The sequence below is a fragment of the Fusarium flagelliforme genome (genome assembly GCF_020744385.1).
Source record: "Fusarium flagelliforme strain FIESC 12 MPI-CAGE-AA-0113 chromosome Unknown B0J16scaffold_8, whole genome shotgun sequence".
Taxonomy (NCBI): domain Eukaryota; kingdom Fungi; phylum Ascomycota; class Sordariomycetes; order Hypocreales; family Nectriaceae; genus Fusarium; species Fusarium flagelliforme.
Genome location: NW_025763510.1, coordinates 2,241,664 through 2,252,961, shown reverse-complemented (window position 1 = coordinate 2,252,961; position 11,298 = coordinate 2,241,664). Strand labels below are relative to the sequence as shown.

At 48.5% G+C, this 11,298-nt stretch overlaps 5 protein-coding genes across 5 annotated transcripts; 1 reads left to right on the top strand and 4 right to left on the bottom strand.

The window, feature by feature from the left end:
- Positions 1–1,416: 1,416 nt before the first annotated feature.
- Positions 1,417–2,852, bottom strand: B0J16DRAFT_198443 (uncharacterized protein). Its single transcript, XM_046122916.1, has 2 exons — positions 2,578–2,852; positions 1,417–2,501 (listed from the first exon to the last, which is right to left on the bottom strand). The coding sequence occupies exons 1-2, from the start codon at positions 2,686–2,688 to the stop codon at positions 1,581–1,583; spliced, it is 1,032 nt and encodes a 343-aa protein (XP_045978187.1). The 5' UTR covers positions 2,689–2,852; the 3' UTR covers positions 1,417–1,580.
- A 198-nt stretch (positions 2,853–3,050) lies between these two features.
- On the bottom strand, positions 3,051–4,693 carry B0J16DRAFT_351001 (uncharacterized protein; the record flags this gene model as incomplete). Its single annotated transcript, XM_046129120.1, has 4 exons — positions 3,051–3,857; positions 3,907–4,117; positions 4,172–4,383; positions 4,430–4,693. The coding sequence occupies 4 exons, from the start codon at positions 4,688–4,690 to the stop codon at positions 3,081–3,083; spliced, it is 1,461 nt and encodes a 486-aa protein (XP_045978186.1). The 3' UTR covers positions 3,051–3,080.
- A 668-nt stretch (positions 4,694–5,361) lies between these two features.
- Positions 5,362–7,394, bottom strand: B0J16DRAFT_376438 (phosphatase 2C-like domain-containing protein). Its single transcript, XM_046130764.1, has 2 exons — positions 6,670–7,394; positions 5,362–6,620 (listed from the first exon to the last, which is right to left on the bottom strand). The coding sequence occupies exons 1-2, from the start codon at positions 7,140–7,142 to the stop codon at positions 5,645–5,647; spliced, it is 1,449 nt and encodes a 482-aa protein (XP_045978185.1). The 5' UTR covers positions 7,143–7,394; the 3' UTR covers positions 5,362–5,644.
- Positions 7,395–7,673: 279 nt separating this feature from the next.
- B0J16DRAFT_311970 (Brix domain-containing protein) lies at positions 7,674–9,240 on the bottom strand. The gene is made up of 2 exons (XM_046125021.1): positions 8,758–9,240; positions 7,674–8,707 (listed from the first exon to the last, which is right to left on the bottom strand). The coding sequence occupies exons 1-2, from the start codon at positions 9,187–9,189 to the stop codon at positions 7,763–7,765; spliced, it is 1,377 nt and encodes a 458-aa protein (XP_045978184.1). The 5' UTR covers positions 9,190–9,240; the 3' UTR covers positions 7,674–7,762.
- Positions 9,241–9,383: 143 nt separating this feature from the next.
- Positions 9,384–11,066, top strand: B0J16DRAFT_376436 (P-loop containing nucleoside triphosphate hydrolase protein). Its single transcript, XM_046130763.1, has 2 exons — positions 9,384–9,602; positions 9,655–11,066. Exons 1-2 carry the CDS (start codon positions 9,408–9,410, stop codon positions 10,909–10,911), a joined length of 1,452 nt encoding a protein of 483 aa, XP_045978183.1. The 5' UTR covers positions 9,384–9,407; the 3' UTR covers positions 10,912–11,066.
- Positions 11,067–11,298: the final 232 nt, after the last annotated feature.

The window sequence follows — 11,298 nt, the reverse complement described above, 5'->3', positions numbered from 1 at the left end:
ACAGTAAAAAGCCGTTGTTATCCTCTCTACAAAAAGAGAGATTTTTACTTTCTGCAGTAAATTACCTTCACTCCATCTTCCAGTTAGCGTATGTGTCTGTCCAAATCAGTTTTAGCCTGCGGCAGCAAGGTCTGGATCAAGGAACCCGTCCTAGGTGACACAGATGGCGCTGAATTAAGTTTGTCTAGAGGTAGAGTTTTCGTGACTACCGGAAGTGATAGATAAAGGGACATCTCGTATTCAACGCCTGATTGATCTGTGTTGATAACTGATTCTGAAAAGAGAGACCGAGATCAATCGCCATTCTGAGAACATCAAACTTTAATCTGTGGTGCCTGAGCCGTAGTGATGGGACCTTACAGGGGTTCATCCCCTGTAAGCACATCAAACAATTGAACCTCGCTTAACCTGACAATGCCGCTTCTTCCATTCATGTACTCTGTTACTTCTGTAATCTTGAGCTTGGTAACTTTGTTGGTTCGCCGGAATGGTTCCTGACATGATGGCTTACGCCAAGGAATATTCTCCGTCTCTTCTGGACCAACATTGTGACCTGTTTTTTTACGAATCTTAGGGCCATTATGATGGAAGCATTCCTCGCTGGCTGTTAGCGGAGTTGGCTTGTTTAGGTCTCCCGCTTTTAGTCGACGGCAGCGTCGGTTTGACTCCGATGACTGTAATTCGTTGTCACTTGCAATTCCTGTAGAGAAATGCTTTTTGGTTCTGGGAACTTGATTACTGCCTCTCATTGCTCAAACCTTCAACTCGAATTCCGCTCAAAGGATCGTCATCCCGGGTATATGCAGCTGCATCTCCTGAACCACTAGCCTGGGTCTAGTCTTCAGCCGCTTCCTGACAGCTTCTCATCTTGGTCAAGTCCATTTCAACTGCATGGATCAATGTGGATGGTACGGAACTGTCGGAACCACAGCAGACAACCTTCATGTGATTTTACCTCACTTTTTCAAAAGAGGTTTGACGTGACTAACAATTTTCCCCTTGGCGCCTAGAATACTTTTTGAATTTTCTAGTGTCTGGGCTAGTATTAATATTGGCCTATGCTTACCACCATGGGTTCATCCAGGCCAGCCTTGGAAGGCGATTCCAGGCCATGAGCGGCTTGGTTGATAACGAATTGCTCGTTCTAGACTTCTGTCAGAGACTCTCTTTCCCAAGCTCGAAATGGCGACTTTAATTATGGCTCTCAGACTAATAACATGTGTCAACCATTGAATAGCGTTGCGGGCTTCCATAACGTCACATGTAAAGGTTATAGGCCTTGACGTTTGTCACTCTCATCATTAGGTTGGTAAGGAGATATTCCGCAAAGCACAAGATACCCTTGAAGTTAATTTCCGGCAGATTCCTAGTTCACGGCTGTGTTCCAGGTTTACGTCAGTGAAAGTTGATACTTAGACGCCGTGATACTTTCTTGTTTTATTTCTTTACTGTTAGAGGCATATTATCAAGCCATCTTAGAGCTATCCTACCGTCGCGAAAGATTCTTTGCTGTGAAATCCATGTCTATTGTTCTCCTAAGATGACTCCTGTTGAGGAAGTAATAGCATTTTCCATTTTCATCAATCAAGCTGCCTCTTTGGGGAATTAACAGGAGATATAGGCGACCCAGTCTTGAACAACGCCTTGATATTCTCAAAGGCCTCTTTTTCTCCCCTTTGGAAAGCCAAGTCTGTCAATCCAGCGACATGAGGCTGAATAACTACCTTGTCACTCGTCTTGAAATATCCATTCAAGTCAGGCTCCTGCAAAAAGACATCTAGTCCGGCTCGTGTGATCTTCCCACTTTCCAAAGCCTCGATAAGGGCAGTTTCATCGACGATGGCTCCGCGTGCAGTGTTAACGATAAAAGCGCCATCCTTCATGACCTTAAACTCTTCAGTAGAGATTAGATTTTCGGTTTCTTTCGTAAGAGGGCAGTTGATCGAGACCACATCTGACTGAGCCAACAACTCATGCAAGGTCGAGCAGTATGTAGCGTGATACTTTGCCTCGTCTTTGGCACTCAACCGTCGACGGTTATAGTACTTGATCTTCATATTGAACGCAACAGCTCGCTTCGCAAGACACTTCCCGATAGCGCCCATGCCAATAATCCCCAGCGTCATACCCCAAGGATCTCTACTCGGTACGACAGGCCCTCTCCAGTTGCCCTCTCGTAGAGAACGTTCGCCACGATAGGTATCTCGGATGACAGCTAGGGTAAGAAAGAAAGCCATGTCGGCGGTAGCTTCAGCAACGGCATCAACGCTATTGCACAGCCAGACTCCTTGTTCGGTACACCATTCGACAGCCAGGTCATCATAGCCGGCTGCTGCTGAGGCAATGATTTTGCAGTGTGGTGTAAGAAGTTTGAAGATCTTGTCGAATGGGCGATAGGGAGGTCTACCCATGCGAATGATGAAGGCGTCTATAGGGCCATGTTGTTCAAGCATAAGTGGTAGCTTCTCAAGAGCTTCTTGGTGGTTATGGACATCGAGGAACTGTCGAGCTTGAATCAGCATTGGAATAAGAATTTCGGTATCCACGGGCTTGAGAACAAGCTTATTCATAACTAACATCATAATCAAAGTCTTTCAGGAAGTCTTGGATGTATTCAGCGTCGATAAACTCGGGTCTTCCCAAGGACACTACACGAGGTTTGCTCCCAACATTGATATCTGAAAACATGGTAGCAGGCACTTATCTGGTATCTTTTATCCCAGAGGTTTCGATAACAACGAAATTCTTTAAGATATCAGACTATTCCGAGTTTCATACTGGCAAACTAAGAGATGCTGGTGAAAGCGGGATTTATTGGCCAACCAAGTGGAGAAGTTTGATATATCATCCGGCACTTATTTTAGATGCCGATCCGTGTGCCGGTTCGAAGATTTTAGTTCTCTAAGTGCTGATGCATCGGGAGGTTTTAAATATTCTGAATCTCTCAGATTGGTATATGCATTGGATTATCAGCTCGGTGCTCTGAGATTGCACTTCACAACTAGGCAACAAGAGGGCATTTCAACAAGAATAACGAGCCATAACAGCGTCTATCTTTTCCTTTCTTTCTCTATGGCAGTCTATATATGGGGAACAAACTTTGTCCACTCAACAGTCTGATATGCACTCAACGGTAGAGATCTCAAACCAATAAAGTCTTCCACAAAGATATAAACCCGAAACACACAATAAAAGACACACAAAACAGAAGTAACGATGATAAACCCGACCTGAACGCCCATATACGGATCCTTTCCGTGCGATATGTTATGCGTTCTGTTCAAAAATGCGAAAACACCTCCCTTCTTCCCCTGTGGCACCAGACTATCCTGATCAAGGTCCATACTCCTTCTAGTCCCCCTCTTTCGGTTCTTGAGCCAATGTTGTACCTTAAAATAGAAATCACGAATTGGATGTGCCTTTTGGGCGTTTCCCCTTTCGACGATACTCAGTTCCAAGCCTTCAGCGAGACGATTCTGCGGCACGAAGATCCACATAGCGAATTCCATCCAAGCCGCGCCAACAAAGCCATAGACTAACATATAGATACTAGCCACGCGCCAAAAGTCTCTTTCCACCGCGCTTGGGAAAGGAATATTCCATGCAAAGAGGAAGACTGCACTAAAGACGAGGATGAAGGCGACGCCGACTAGTTCGAGATCAAAGTCCATGCGGAGGAATATGTCGCCGGGGTTTCTGTCCCAGGGTTTCTTTTCGACACGGCGGGAGAAAGGGGAGAAGAGGATCTTGCGGGAGAGTTCGTTGTAGTATTGCCATGTGAGGTTTAGGGCTATTTCGTCTCTGCTGATGAAGTCTAGGGGTGTTTGATACCACGGTTGGTCAGGCTGGCGTCCTTCCTGGTTTCGTGTCAGTGGCTTTGTGAGTCAATGAACAATTTATACTCACATTGATGATTATATCTTCCATTTTGGCAAAGCTTTGAAGAGTAATGGTTGTGCCTACATCGGATGGCTTATCTTTCCAGCACCATGCTGTTCCAAAGAGGATAACCACGAATGAGACAGCAGTGAGCTCCATGGTAGTCACATGAAGTCCCTGTATCAGTCGTGCTATGAAGGTGATAATGAACCATGTTGCTTGCCATATTGTAACGAGTCTGTGAGACTTGATTTAGTTAACAGAAAAATTCGATTCGATGTTGAATACTGACCTTGCGAATCCATCAGACTTATTCCTATCCCGGAGTTCTTGCTCAGTAATCTTCGGACACTCGACATATGATTCCTTGACCAGATAAAACAATTGTTCTGCGTTGAGTGGTATCGGTTGATCAAGATCCGCAGCTTGAAGAACAAATCCGCCCATATCGGCGAAGAAGCCATGCGTGATGGTCCATTGCTTGTGTCCTATTGAATGGAATTTCTATACAAGATCAGTCATTATCCCATTCTCAACAAAAGACACTTACAGCAACAGATCTCCTTGCCGAAGACTTCTGCCCAATAGCCAACACTATAATAAACTCAGGCCCAAGCAATCCCATACACGCAAGCCCAAGCCTATCCCTAATAGACTCCCAAAGCCCATCTCCAGGTGCAGGAATATTAGGATAGACAGAGGTCCAACAGCAGAGGAATGTCGTAACTAGACATGTGAATATTATATCGTAGGTGCCTCGTCCGTCGGGTGATGGTGTCCAGCCCACGAATTCGGTCTCGTTCGATGTCATGGGAGTAGAAATTTGGGAGTGGAATGGGAATTGGTAGAACCAACAGCTTGTGCTGGGGTACTTATTCCTTCTACATGGTTATAACCAACATGCCTATGCGTGGGTGCCAAGAGAGGCCTGCCTACAGCTCTGTAGGGGGATGTCTCAAATTGGACGGCACAGTGGTGGCTATGTAGGTCCTGACAGTCATATTGCTCTAGCTATCCAGGCTTGCAATTGCAATATCGTTCTGCTTTAACTCTTTGATCTTCACGTTCAAGTCTCAAGTCACAATCTCGCCATGATGTTCAACTGAGCAACATCGGGTAGACTTTGAGAAAGGCCCAGCGAAGTGACGGCGCCATCGAGTTGAAGATGTTGGCGACAGCGCAGCCTAGGCGTTAAATCAACAGCTGAGCGGCACTAGAGCACCCATAACTGGCTGTGCTCCAGGCATCATAACCAGGGTCTGTAAGCCTGGCGGCCTCTGATTGATCTTCTTCGCTTGAGATTGTCGAAAAATGATCTGATATGCAGGGGTCCGGGCGCGTGGATGCAGCCAAGAGCGGGCCGTTGCGCGCGACGAAGAGGCGGGCCGTGGTAGTCTTCCTTTCCGTTTTGAATCCATCATCACAAGTTACAATTGATCTTTGGTCCAATTGTTATTGGCCATCAATTTTCAGTGAGATTCGGTATAGTATGTCTCCATGCAGACGCAGCAATTGTGCTGATGGTTGTGTCTCATTTGTGCCATTGGATGGGATCAACCCCCACGGAAACAGCCCTGCCAGAGTAAATAATTCTCTGCTTTATTCTGAAGTACTCTATGGCTAGAAAAAAGACGCCAGGTCTACTCTCACCACGATCTAATAATAGAGACTGACATTCAAATGCATACTGACCGAGCCTCACCAGCGTGACTTCTCACCATGCATCGCCCTACCCCGATAAACCTATGCAACCACTATAACACCTCTACTTCTTCTGATAAGGATCCTTGAAGAAGATAACCTGCACAGTAATATCATCCCTCACATTGCGGCTTATGGGCGCATACGTCGTCATCGCTCCAAGGAACAAGCCCCGTCTCGACCCTCCGAATGCATTCTTCACCAAGCACACAGCCGCATTGTCAAGATCCTCAATGACCTGGTGCTCCGGTGTAGCCTGCCATCCGTCTCCCAGCTTACCCTCGAATTTGGTCTCCTTGAAAGGCTCAGGTTTGCCGCTCTTCTTGGCGGTTAACCAGCGCGAAACGCATGTCACAGCGTCTTCGTTGCTGATCATGTCCCAGAGACCGTCAGAGCCCATGATAACAAAGTCCTCTGTCTGGATCTTTCGGGTTGTGACTTCTGGGCGGGCTATCAGGTATGGAGGCGTAGTGTATTTGGGCCGGGGTGGAGTGCCGTAGTAATCGTCCTGGACTTTGCGAATGACCTTCTCGGGCCATTTGAGTCTGTGGTCGCCGAACGCTCTTGTAACAGCAAGACCGAAAAGCCGTCCCGAGTCGAGATTGAGCATGCTGTTAAGCTGTCCGGGATGCTCCTTGTCCAGTCTCTCCACTTCAAGCTGATTGAAGCCAGTCTGGTCGATGCTGAGAATATCTGTCTCGTACTTATTCGCCTTAGCAGACCACGCACCGCGAACAGCTCGTGAGTCGCCTGCGACAGCAGTGCGGAGTGTAGAAGTGGTAGGCTCGTACATGGTTAGAAGAGCACATGATCCGGCAATGGCGGGTGCGACAGCAGAAATGACAGAGGCAGAGCCTTGGTCTTGTCCAGATTCGACAGCTTTGAGGGCGGTGTCAAAGATACGGTCATCAAGACGGACGAAAGCCTTCTGGATCGCATCGTCTACCATCTCGCTAGAACTGGTAGGCGTCAGGCTTGACAGAGCGCCCGACACATACGGGACCAGAGCGTTCCTCAACACCTGAGAAGTCGCCCATCCTCTTAACTAGTATTAGCATGTCTTCCATCAGCCTGAGCAGGTAAACTCACGCATGTCCATCATAAACACCAGCGTACAAAGTCTTCGTTCCCCCAACACCCTTCGCAATCTTAAGGTCCCAATCATCCTCAATAGGATTGTTGCTTCCCAGACGCGCAAAATCTACGCGTCCTTTAGCTCCTGCGTGTCCCTCAAACACAAAAGTATGAGCGTCCTCGCGCAGCTTAGCATTGGCGTCCTCGAGAATGATCGACTTGACAGGCGAGTTGACGGGGATTTGTTCTTCTGTTGGATACTCGCTCAAACTAGGAACACCATCATTCGGAGCCTGAGCCTTTGCGGTACTCTTGCTGCTGAAGAAGTATGCTCCAGAGCCAACGCCAACAACGGCTGCTGCTGGCCACACGTATTTCGCATTACCCGATGTCGAAGTCTGCGTGGATGAGAAGCGCACACCAGCCGGTACTCGCTTGAGCACCGAGCTTGGAGCTCTCAGGGTCCTGGTGGTTACGCGAAACATCATGTCAATGTTGATGCTGACTAGAAAACGTCGCGGTCTGGTTGATGCAAGTTGGCGCAACGTGAATTCGACCCTTGGAATGGGTATTTGAAGCTGATGATAAACACGCCCTTCAAAATGGGTCGTAGGGCGTGGACATGGGTTGGAAAATGAAACAAAAAAAGCTGCACTAATCCTGGAAGGGAGAGGTCGATTGTCGTATGTTTAAGATCTATGATGCGACGTCGTGAGGACCTATTTAAGCCAATGGTTCTGTAATAGCGGTGTTGAAGTCGTGCTTACCCTGAGGCGGGATCAGAAACATCGCTTTGAACTTTCCAAATTCGGATGCCAGAAAAAAGGAGTTCAGGAACGGGTGTAAATTGACGTGAGCATACTCAATTAATTTATCTCATCTAGTTTGAGCAGTTAACTTCTGATTAAACGCCGGAGGTGGACGATAAGTGCATCCATGTTGTCTCAGTCTTGTGTCCAATTGAGATGTCGCCGCCATGTTCACGATGTTTTGCATAACTTCATAGTAAAGATAATGAGATCACAAAGAATGACAAAGGTATTCATTGCCCAATCCCAGATGCCACGATACATACAACGCCAAACTAAATCATGCAATTATCAACCATCTAAAGGTTTCCATTGGCAATTTCTTCCTCCTCGTCTTCCCACTCGCCGTCCTCCTCCATCTTCTCATTGACCTTGAACTCAGCGTCGCCCGCTAGTCCCTCACTGTCAAACTCGTCGACATCCATATCACTATCGTACTCGAACTCATCCTCGTCATCCTCGTCGGCACCCTCGCCCTTGTTGCTGTCCTTGGCCTTGGCAGCCTTCTTGCGCTCCACGTTGGCCTTTTGCTCCTTCTTTCGCGACTCCTTCTCTTGTCGGCGCTGCTCCCATCGCTTCTCGAGCTCCTTGATCTCATCCTTGCTCTTGTGGACGTACTCGTGCCACATGACCTTGCCGGAGGCAAGACCCTCCTCGACCTTGGTCAAGCGGAGGCGCATTCGGGGACCGAGCTCGACAAGCTTGACGGCGCGGCGTTCGACATGCTCCTCTTCGACCTCGGGCTCGGCTTCGTTCTGGGCGGCTGCTTGTCTAGCCTTGGCAGATAGAACCTTTCGGGTTGTGGCGTCCAAGATCTCGACCTCGGCGTCTGTGTCCATTTCACTACCACTAGTGGCATCTGTCATGTAACCATCGCCGGTCTCACCTCCGATCAAGAAGTCCGCGACATCCTCGAGTTTACCCAAGTTGGGCATCTTGCCCTTTCGGTTGGTTTTTGAGGTAACGAATTGCTCGGCAGCGTTCAATCTTCTTAGAGGCTTGGAAACGGTGGTTGACTTTGTTGTGATAGCATAATGTCTAAAGTTGATGATGAAGGTACCATCGTCCTCCGGCGATTGCTCGCGGTTCAACAGCAGGACTCGTCGAATTGACTTGAGAGGTGTGGCTTGGGGGTTGATAGGAGGGAACATGGATTGGAAGACCGTTGTGGCAAGGGATTCGAGGTGTCTGGGAACTTTCGACTTTGCATCCGAGTCTGGGCGGGTAAAGTTGTTCATGACCAGCTGTAAAAGGTTAGCAGGATAAACAAACGACGATTAAAAAGTCTTCTTACCAGAGGGGGAGTGATGAACTCCTTGCCGCCACCCTTGGGGTGCTTCTGAGCTCGCTGCACATCTTTGCATAGCGAGTACTTTTCCACGCGAAAGTTCAGAGTAGGTCCTCGAGGAGTTAAGGCCATTCGCAGGTTGGTGTTTCCGCTCTCCGATCTCGAAAACAGCATCAGATGGGTGACGCCCAAAGGACCACACATGACGGCGTAATCCTTTAGTCTGTTTCCACGTCTCTCCTTCAATCGACTCGCAGTGCCGGGCTCCATGACCTTACGAACGTCGGCCGCAAGCTGGCTAACGCTGGTACCGACTTCGCCAGCGCCAATTCGAATAACCATGCTCTTGGGATCCTTCGCGGAGGCATGACCGGCAGAATCCACTTCGGGATTGCTGGCACCGAGATGGGTTCTCTTCTTTGTTCGTTTGCGCGCCATTGTTGTGATTTTTTGTTGTTTGATGTATCGTCAAAACTTGCTCGAGCTGTCTGTCGCAAATCTCAATGTATGGCAGAAAGAAAAAAAGTTTGGCGGGGACCGCGATAAGACTAGCGCACGTGCGATAAGAGGGTCTCCACTAAAATATTTTGAAGTCTTGAATCAAGATCATCTTTCTGGAAGTTTAAGTTTCGTTTCTACATACCAAATTGCCCATCATGAACAGCGCAAAGAGAAGAAAGGTCGGCCAAGATGCGCCCAGGAAGACCAAGCCTGTGGCCCAAGAGAAGCCCCCTCAACCCGAGCCTGAATCCTCTAGCAACGAAGAATCTGAAGAAGAGTCTGCGACTCTAGAGGAGCCTTCCGCCGAGGAGACAGCTGTTGATGCTCCCAAGAAAACCTTTAAGGATCTGGTATGACTCATTGACTCTTCACTCACAAGTTGAAGACTCTAACAATTCTCAGGGTGTCAACGACGCTCTCTGCGAAGCTTGCGAAAAGCTCAACTACAAGTACCCCACGCCCATTCAAGAGAAGTCCATCCCTGTCGCCCTCGAGGGCCGCGATATCATCGGTCTCGCCGAAACTGGTAGTGGAAAAACCGCTGCCTTTGCCCTGCCTGTCCTCCAGGCTCTTCTCGACAAGCCTCAGCCTCTGTTCGGTCTCGTCCTCGCCCCCACCCGTGAATTGGCAACACAGATTGGTCAAGCCTTCGAAGCTCTCGGAGCGCTCATTTCTCTGCGATGCGCTGTAATTGTCGGAGGTCTGGATATGGTTCCCCAGGCTATTGCGCTTGGAAAGAAGCCTCACATCATCGTTGCGACACCTGGTCGTCTCGTGGATCATCTTGAGAAGACCAAGGGCTTTTCGCTGCGAACTCTCAGATACCTGATCATGGACGAGGCCGATCGACTTCTCGACATGGATTTCGGACCCAGCATTGACAAGATTCTCAAGTTCATCCCCCGAGAGCGACGCACATACCTTTTCTCTGCCACAATCAGCTCCAAGATCGAAAGCTTGCAGCGTGCCAGTTTGAGGGACCCCGTCCGAGTTAGCATCAGCTCCAACAAGTACCAGACTGTGTCGACTCTGCTCCAGCACTACTGCTTCATTCCCCATGCTCAGAAGGATGTCTACTTTATCTACTTGATCAACGAGCATGCTGGACAGTCTACGATCGTCTTCACACGAACTGTCTGGGAGACACAGCGCATTTCCATCCTACTAAGAACACTTGGTTTCGGCGCCATTCCCCTTCACGGTCAGCTCTCTCAATCATCCCGTCTGGGAGCCCTCAACAAGTTCCGTGCTGGTACACGAGACATCCTGGTCGCCACTGATGTCGCTGCCCGTGGTCTGGATATCCCTTCAGTCGATGTTGTTCTCAACTACGATGTGCCCCAAGACTCAAAGACCTACGTTCACAGAGTCGGCCGAACTGCCCGTGCTGGTAAGTCCGGTGTTGCCATCAACATCGTGACCCAGTTCGACCTCGAGATCTACCTGCGAATCGAGGCCGCTCTCGGCAAGAAGCTCGGAGAGTATCCCACAGAGAAGGAGGAGGTCATGACTTTCCAGCATCGAGTCCAGGAGGCTCAACGCCATGCCAGAATTGAGATGAAGTCCTTCGTCGAGAACAAGGGCAAGAAGAGTGGCGCAGCTCGTGGCAAGAAGGGCGGTAAGAGAGGTAGAGATGACATGGACAGGGAGGAGGGCTAAAGCTGAAGCTAGCTGTACTGGAGTTGCGGCAGTTTGGCGTTGAGGCAAAAGTGTTCATGTTTAATGGTTTACAAACAATGTTGTTCCAATTGTTCGATGGTATATAATATGTCAGATGTTAGCCATCAATAATGAAAGTTCTGCAGAAGTATATGATGAAGGATCCTCTAACCAGTGACTCGCCTGTCCTGCTTCAATGACCCAAGCGTTGTATCCTATTCTCCGCCAGCCTAGTAAACATCCATAATGAATTAATGAATTGAGAATCTCAGTTTAAATGGAAGGCAGACTAGACTTGACCCAAACAGGCATCTCTTCAATGCTTCATCCGCAATATAAAATCCTCTTATAATAATTATCTAATGACATCTCGGCCAAGCAAGTCTG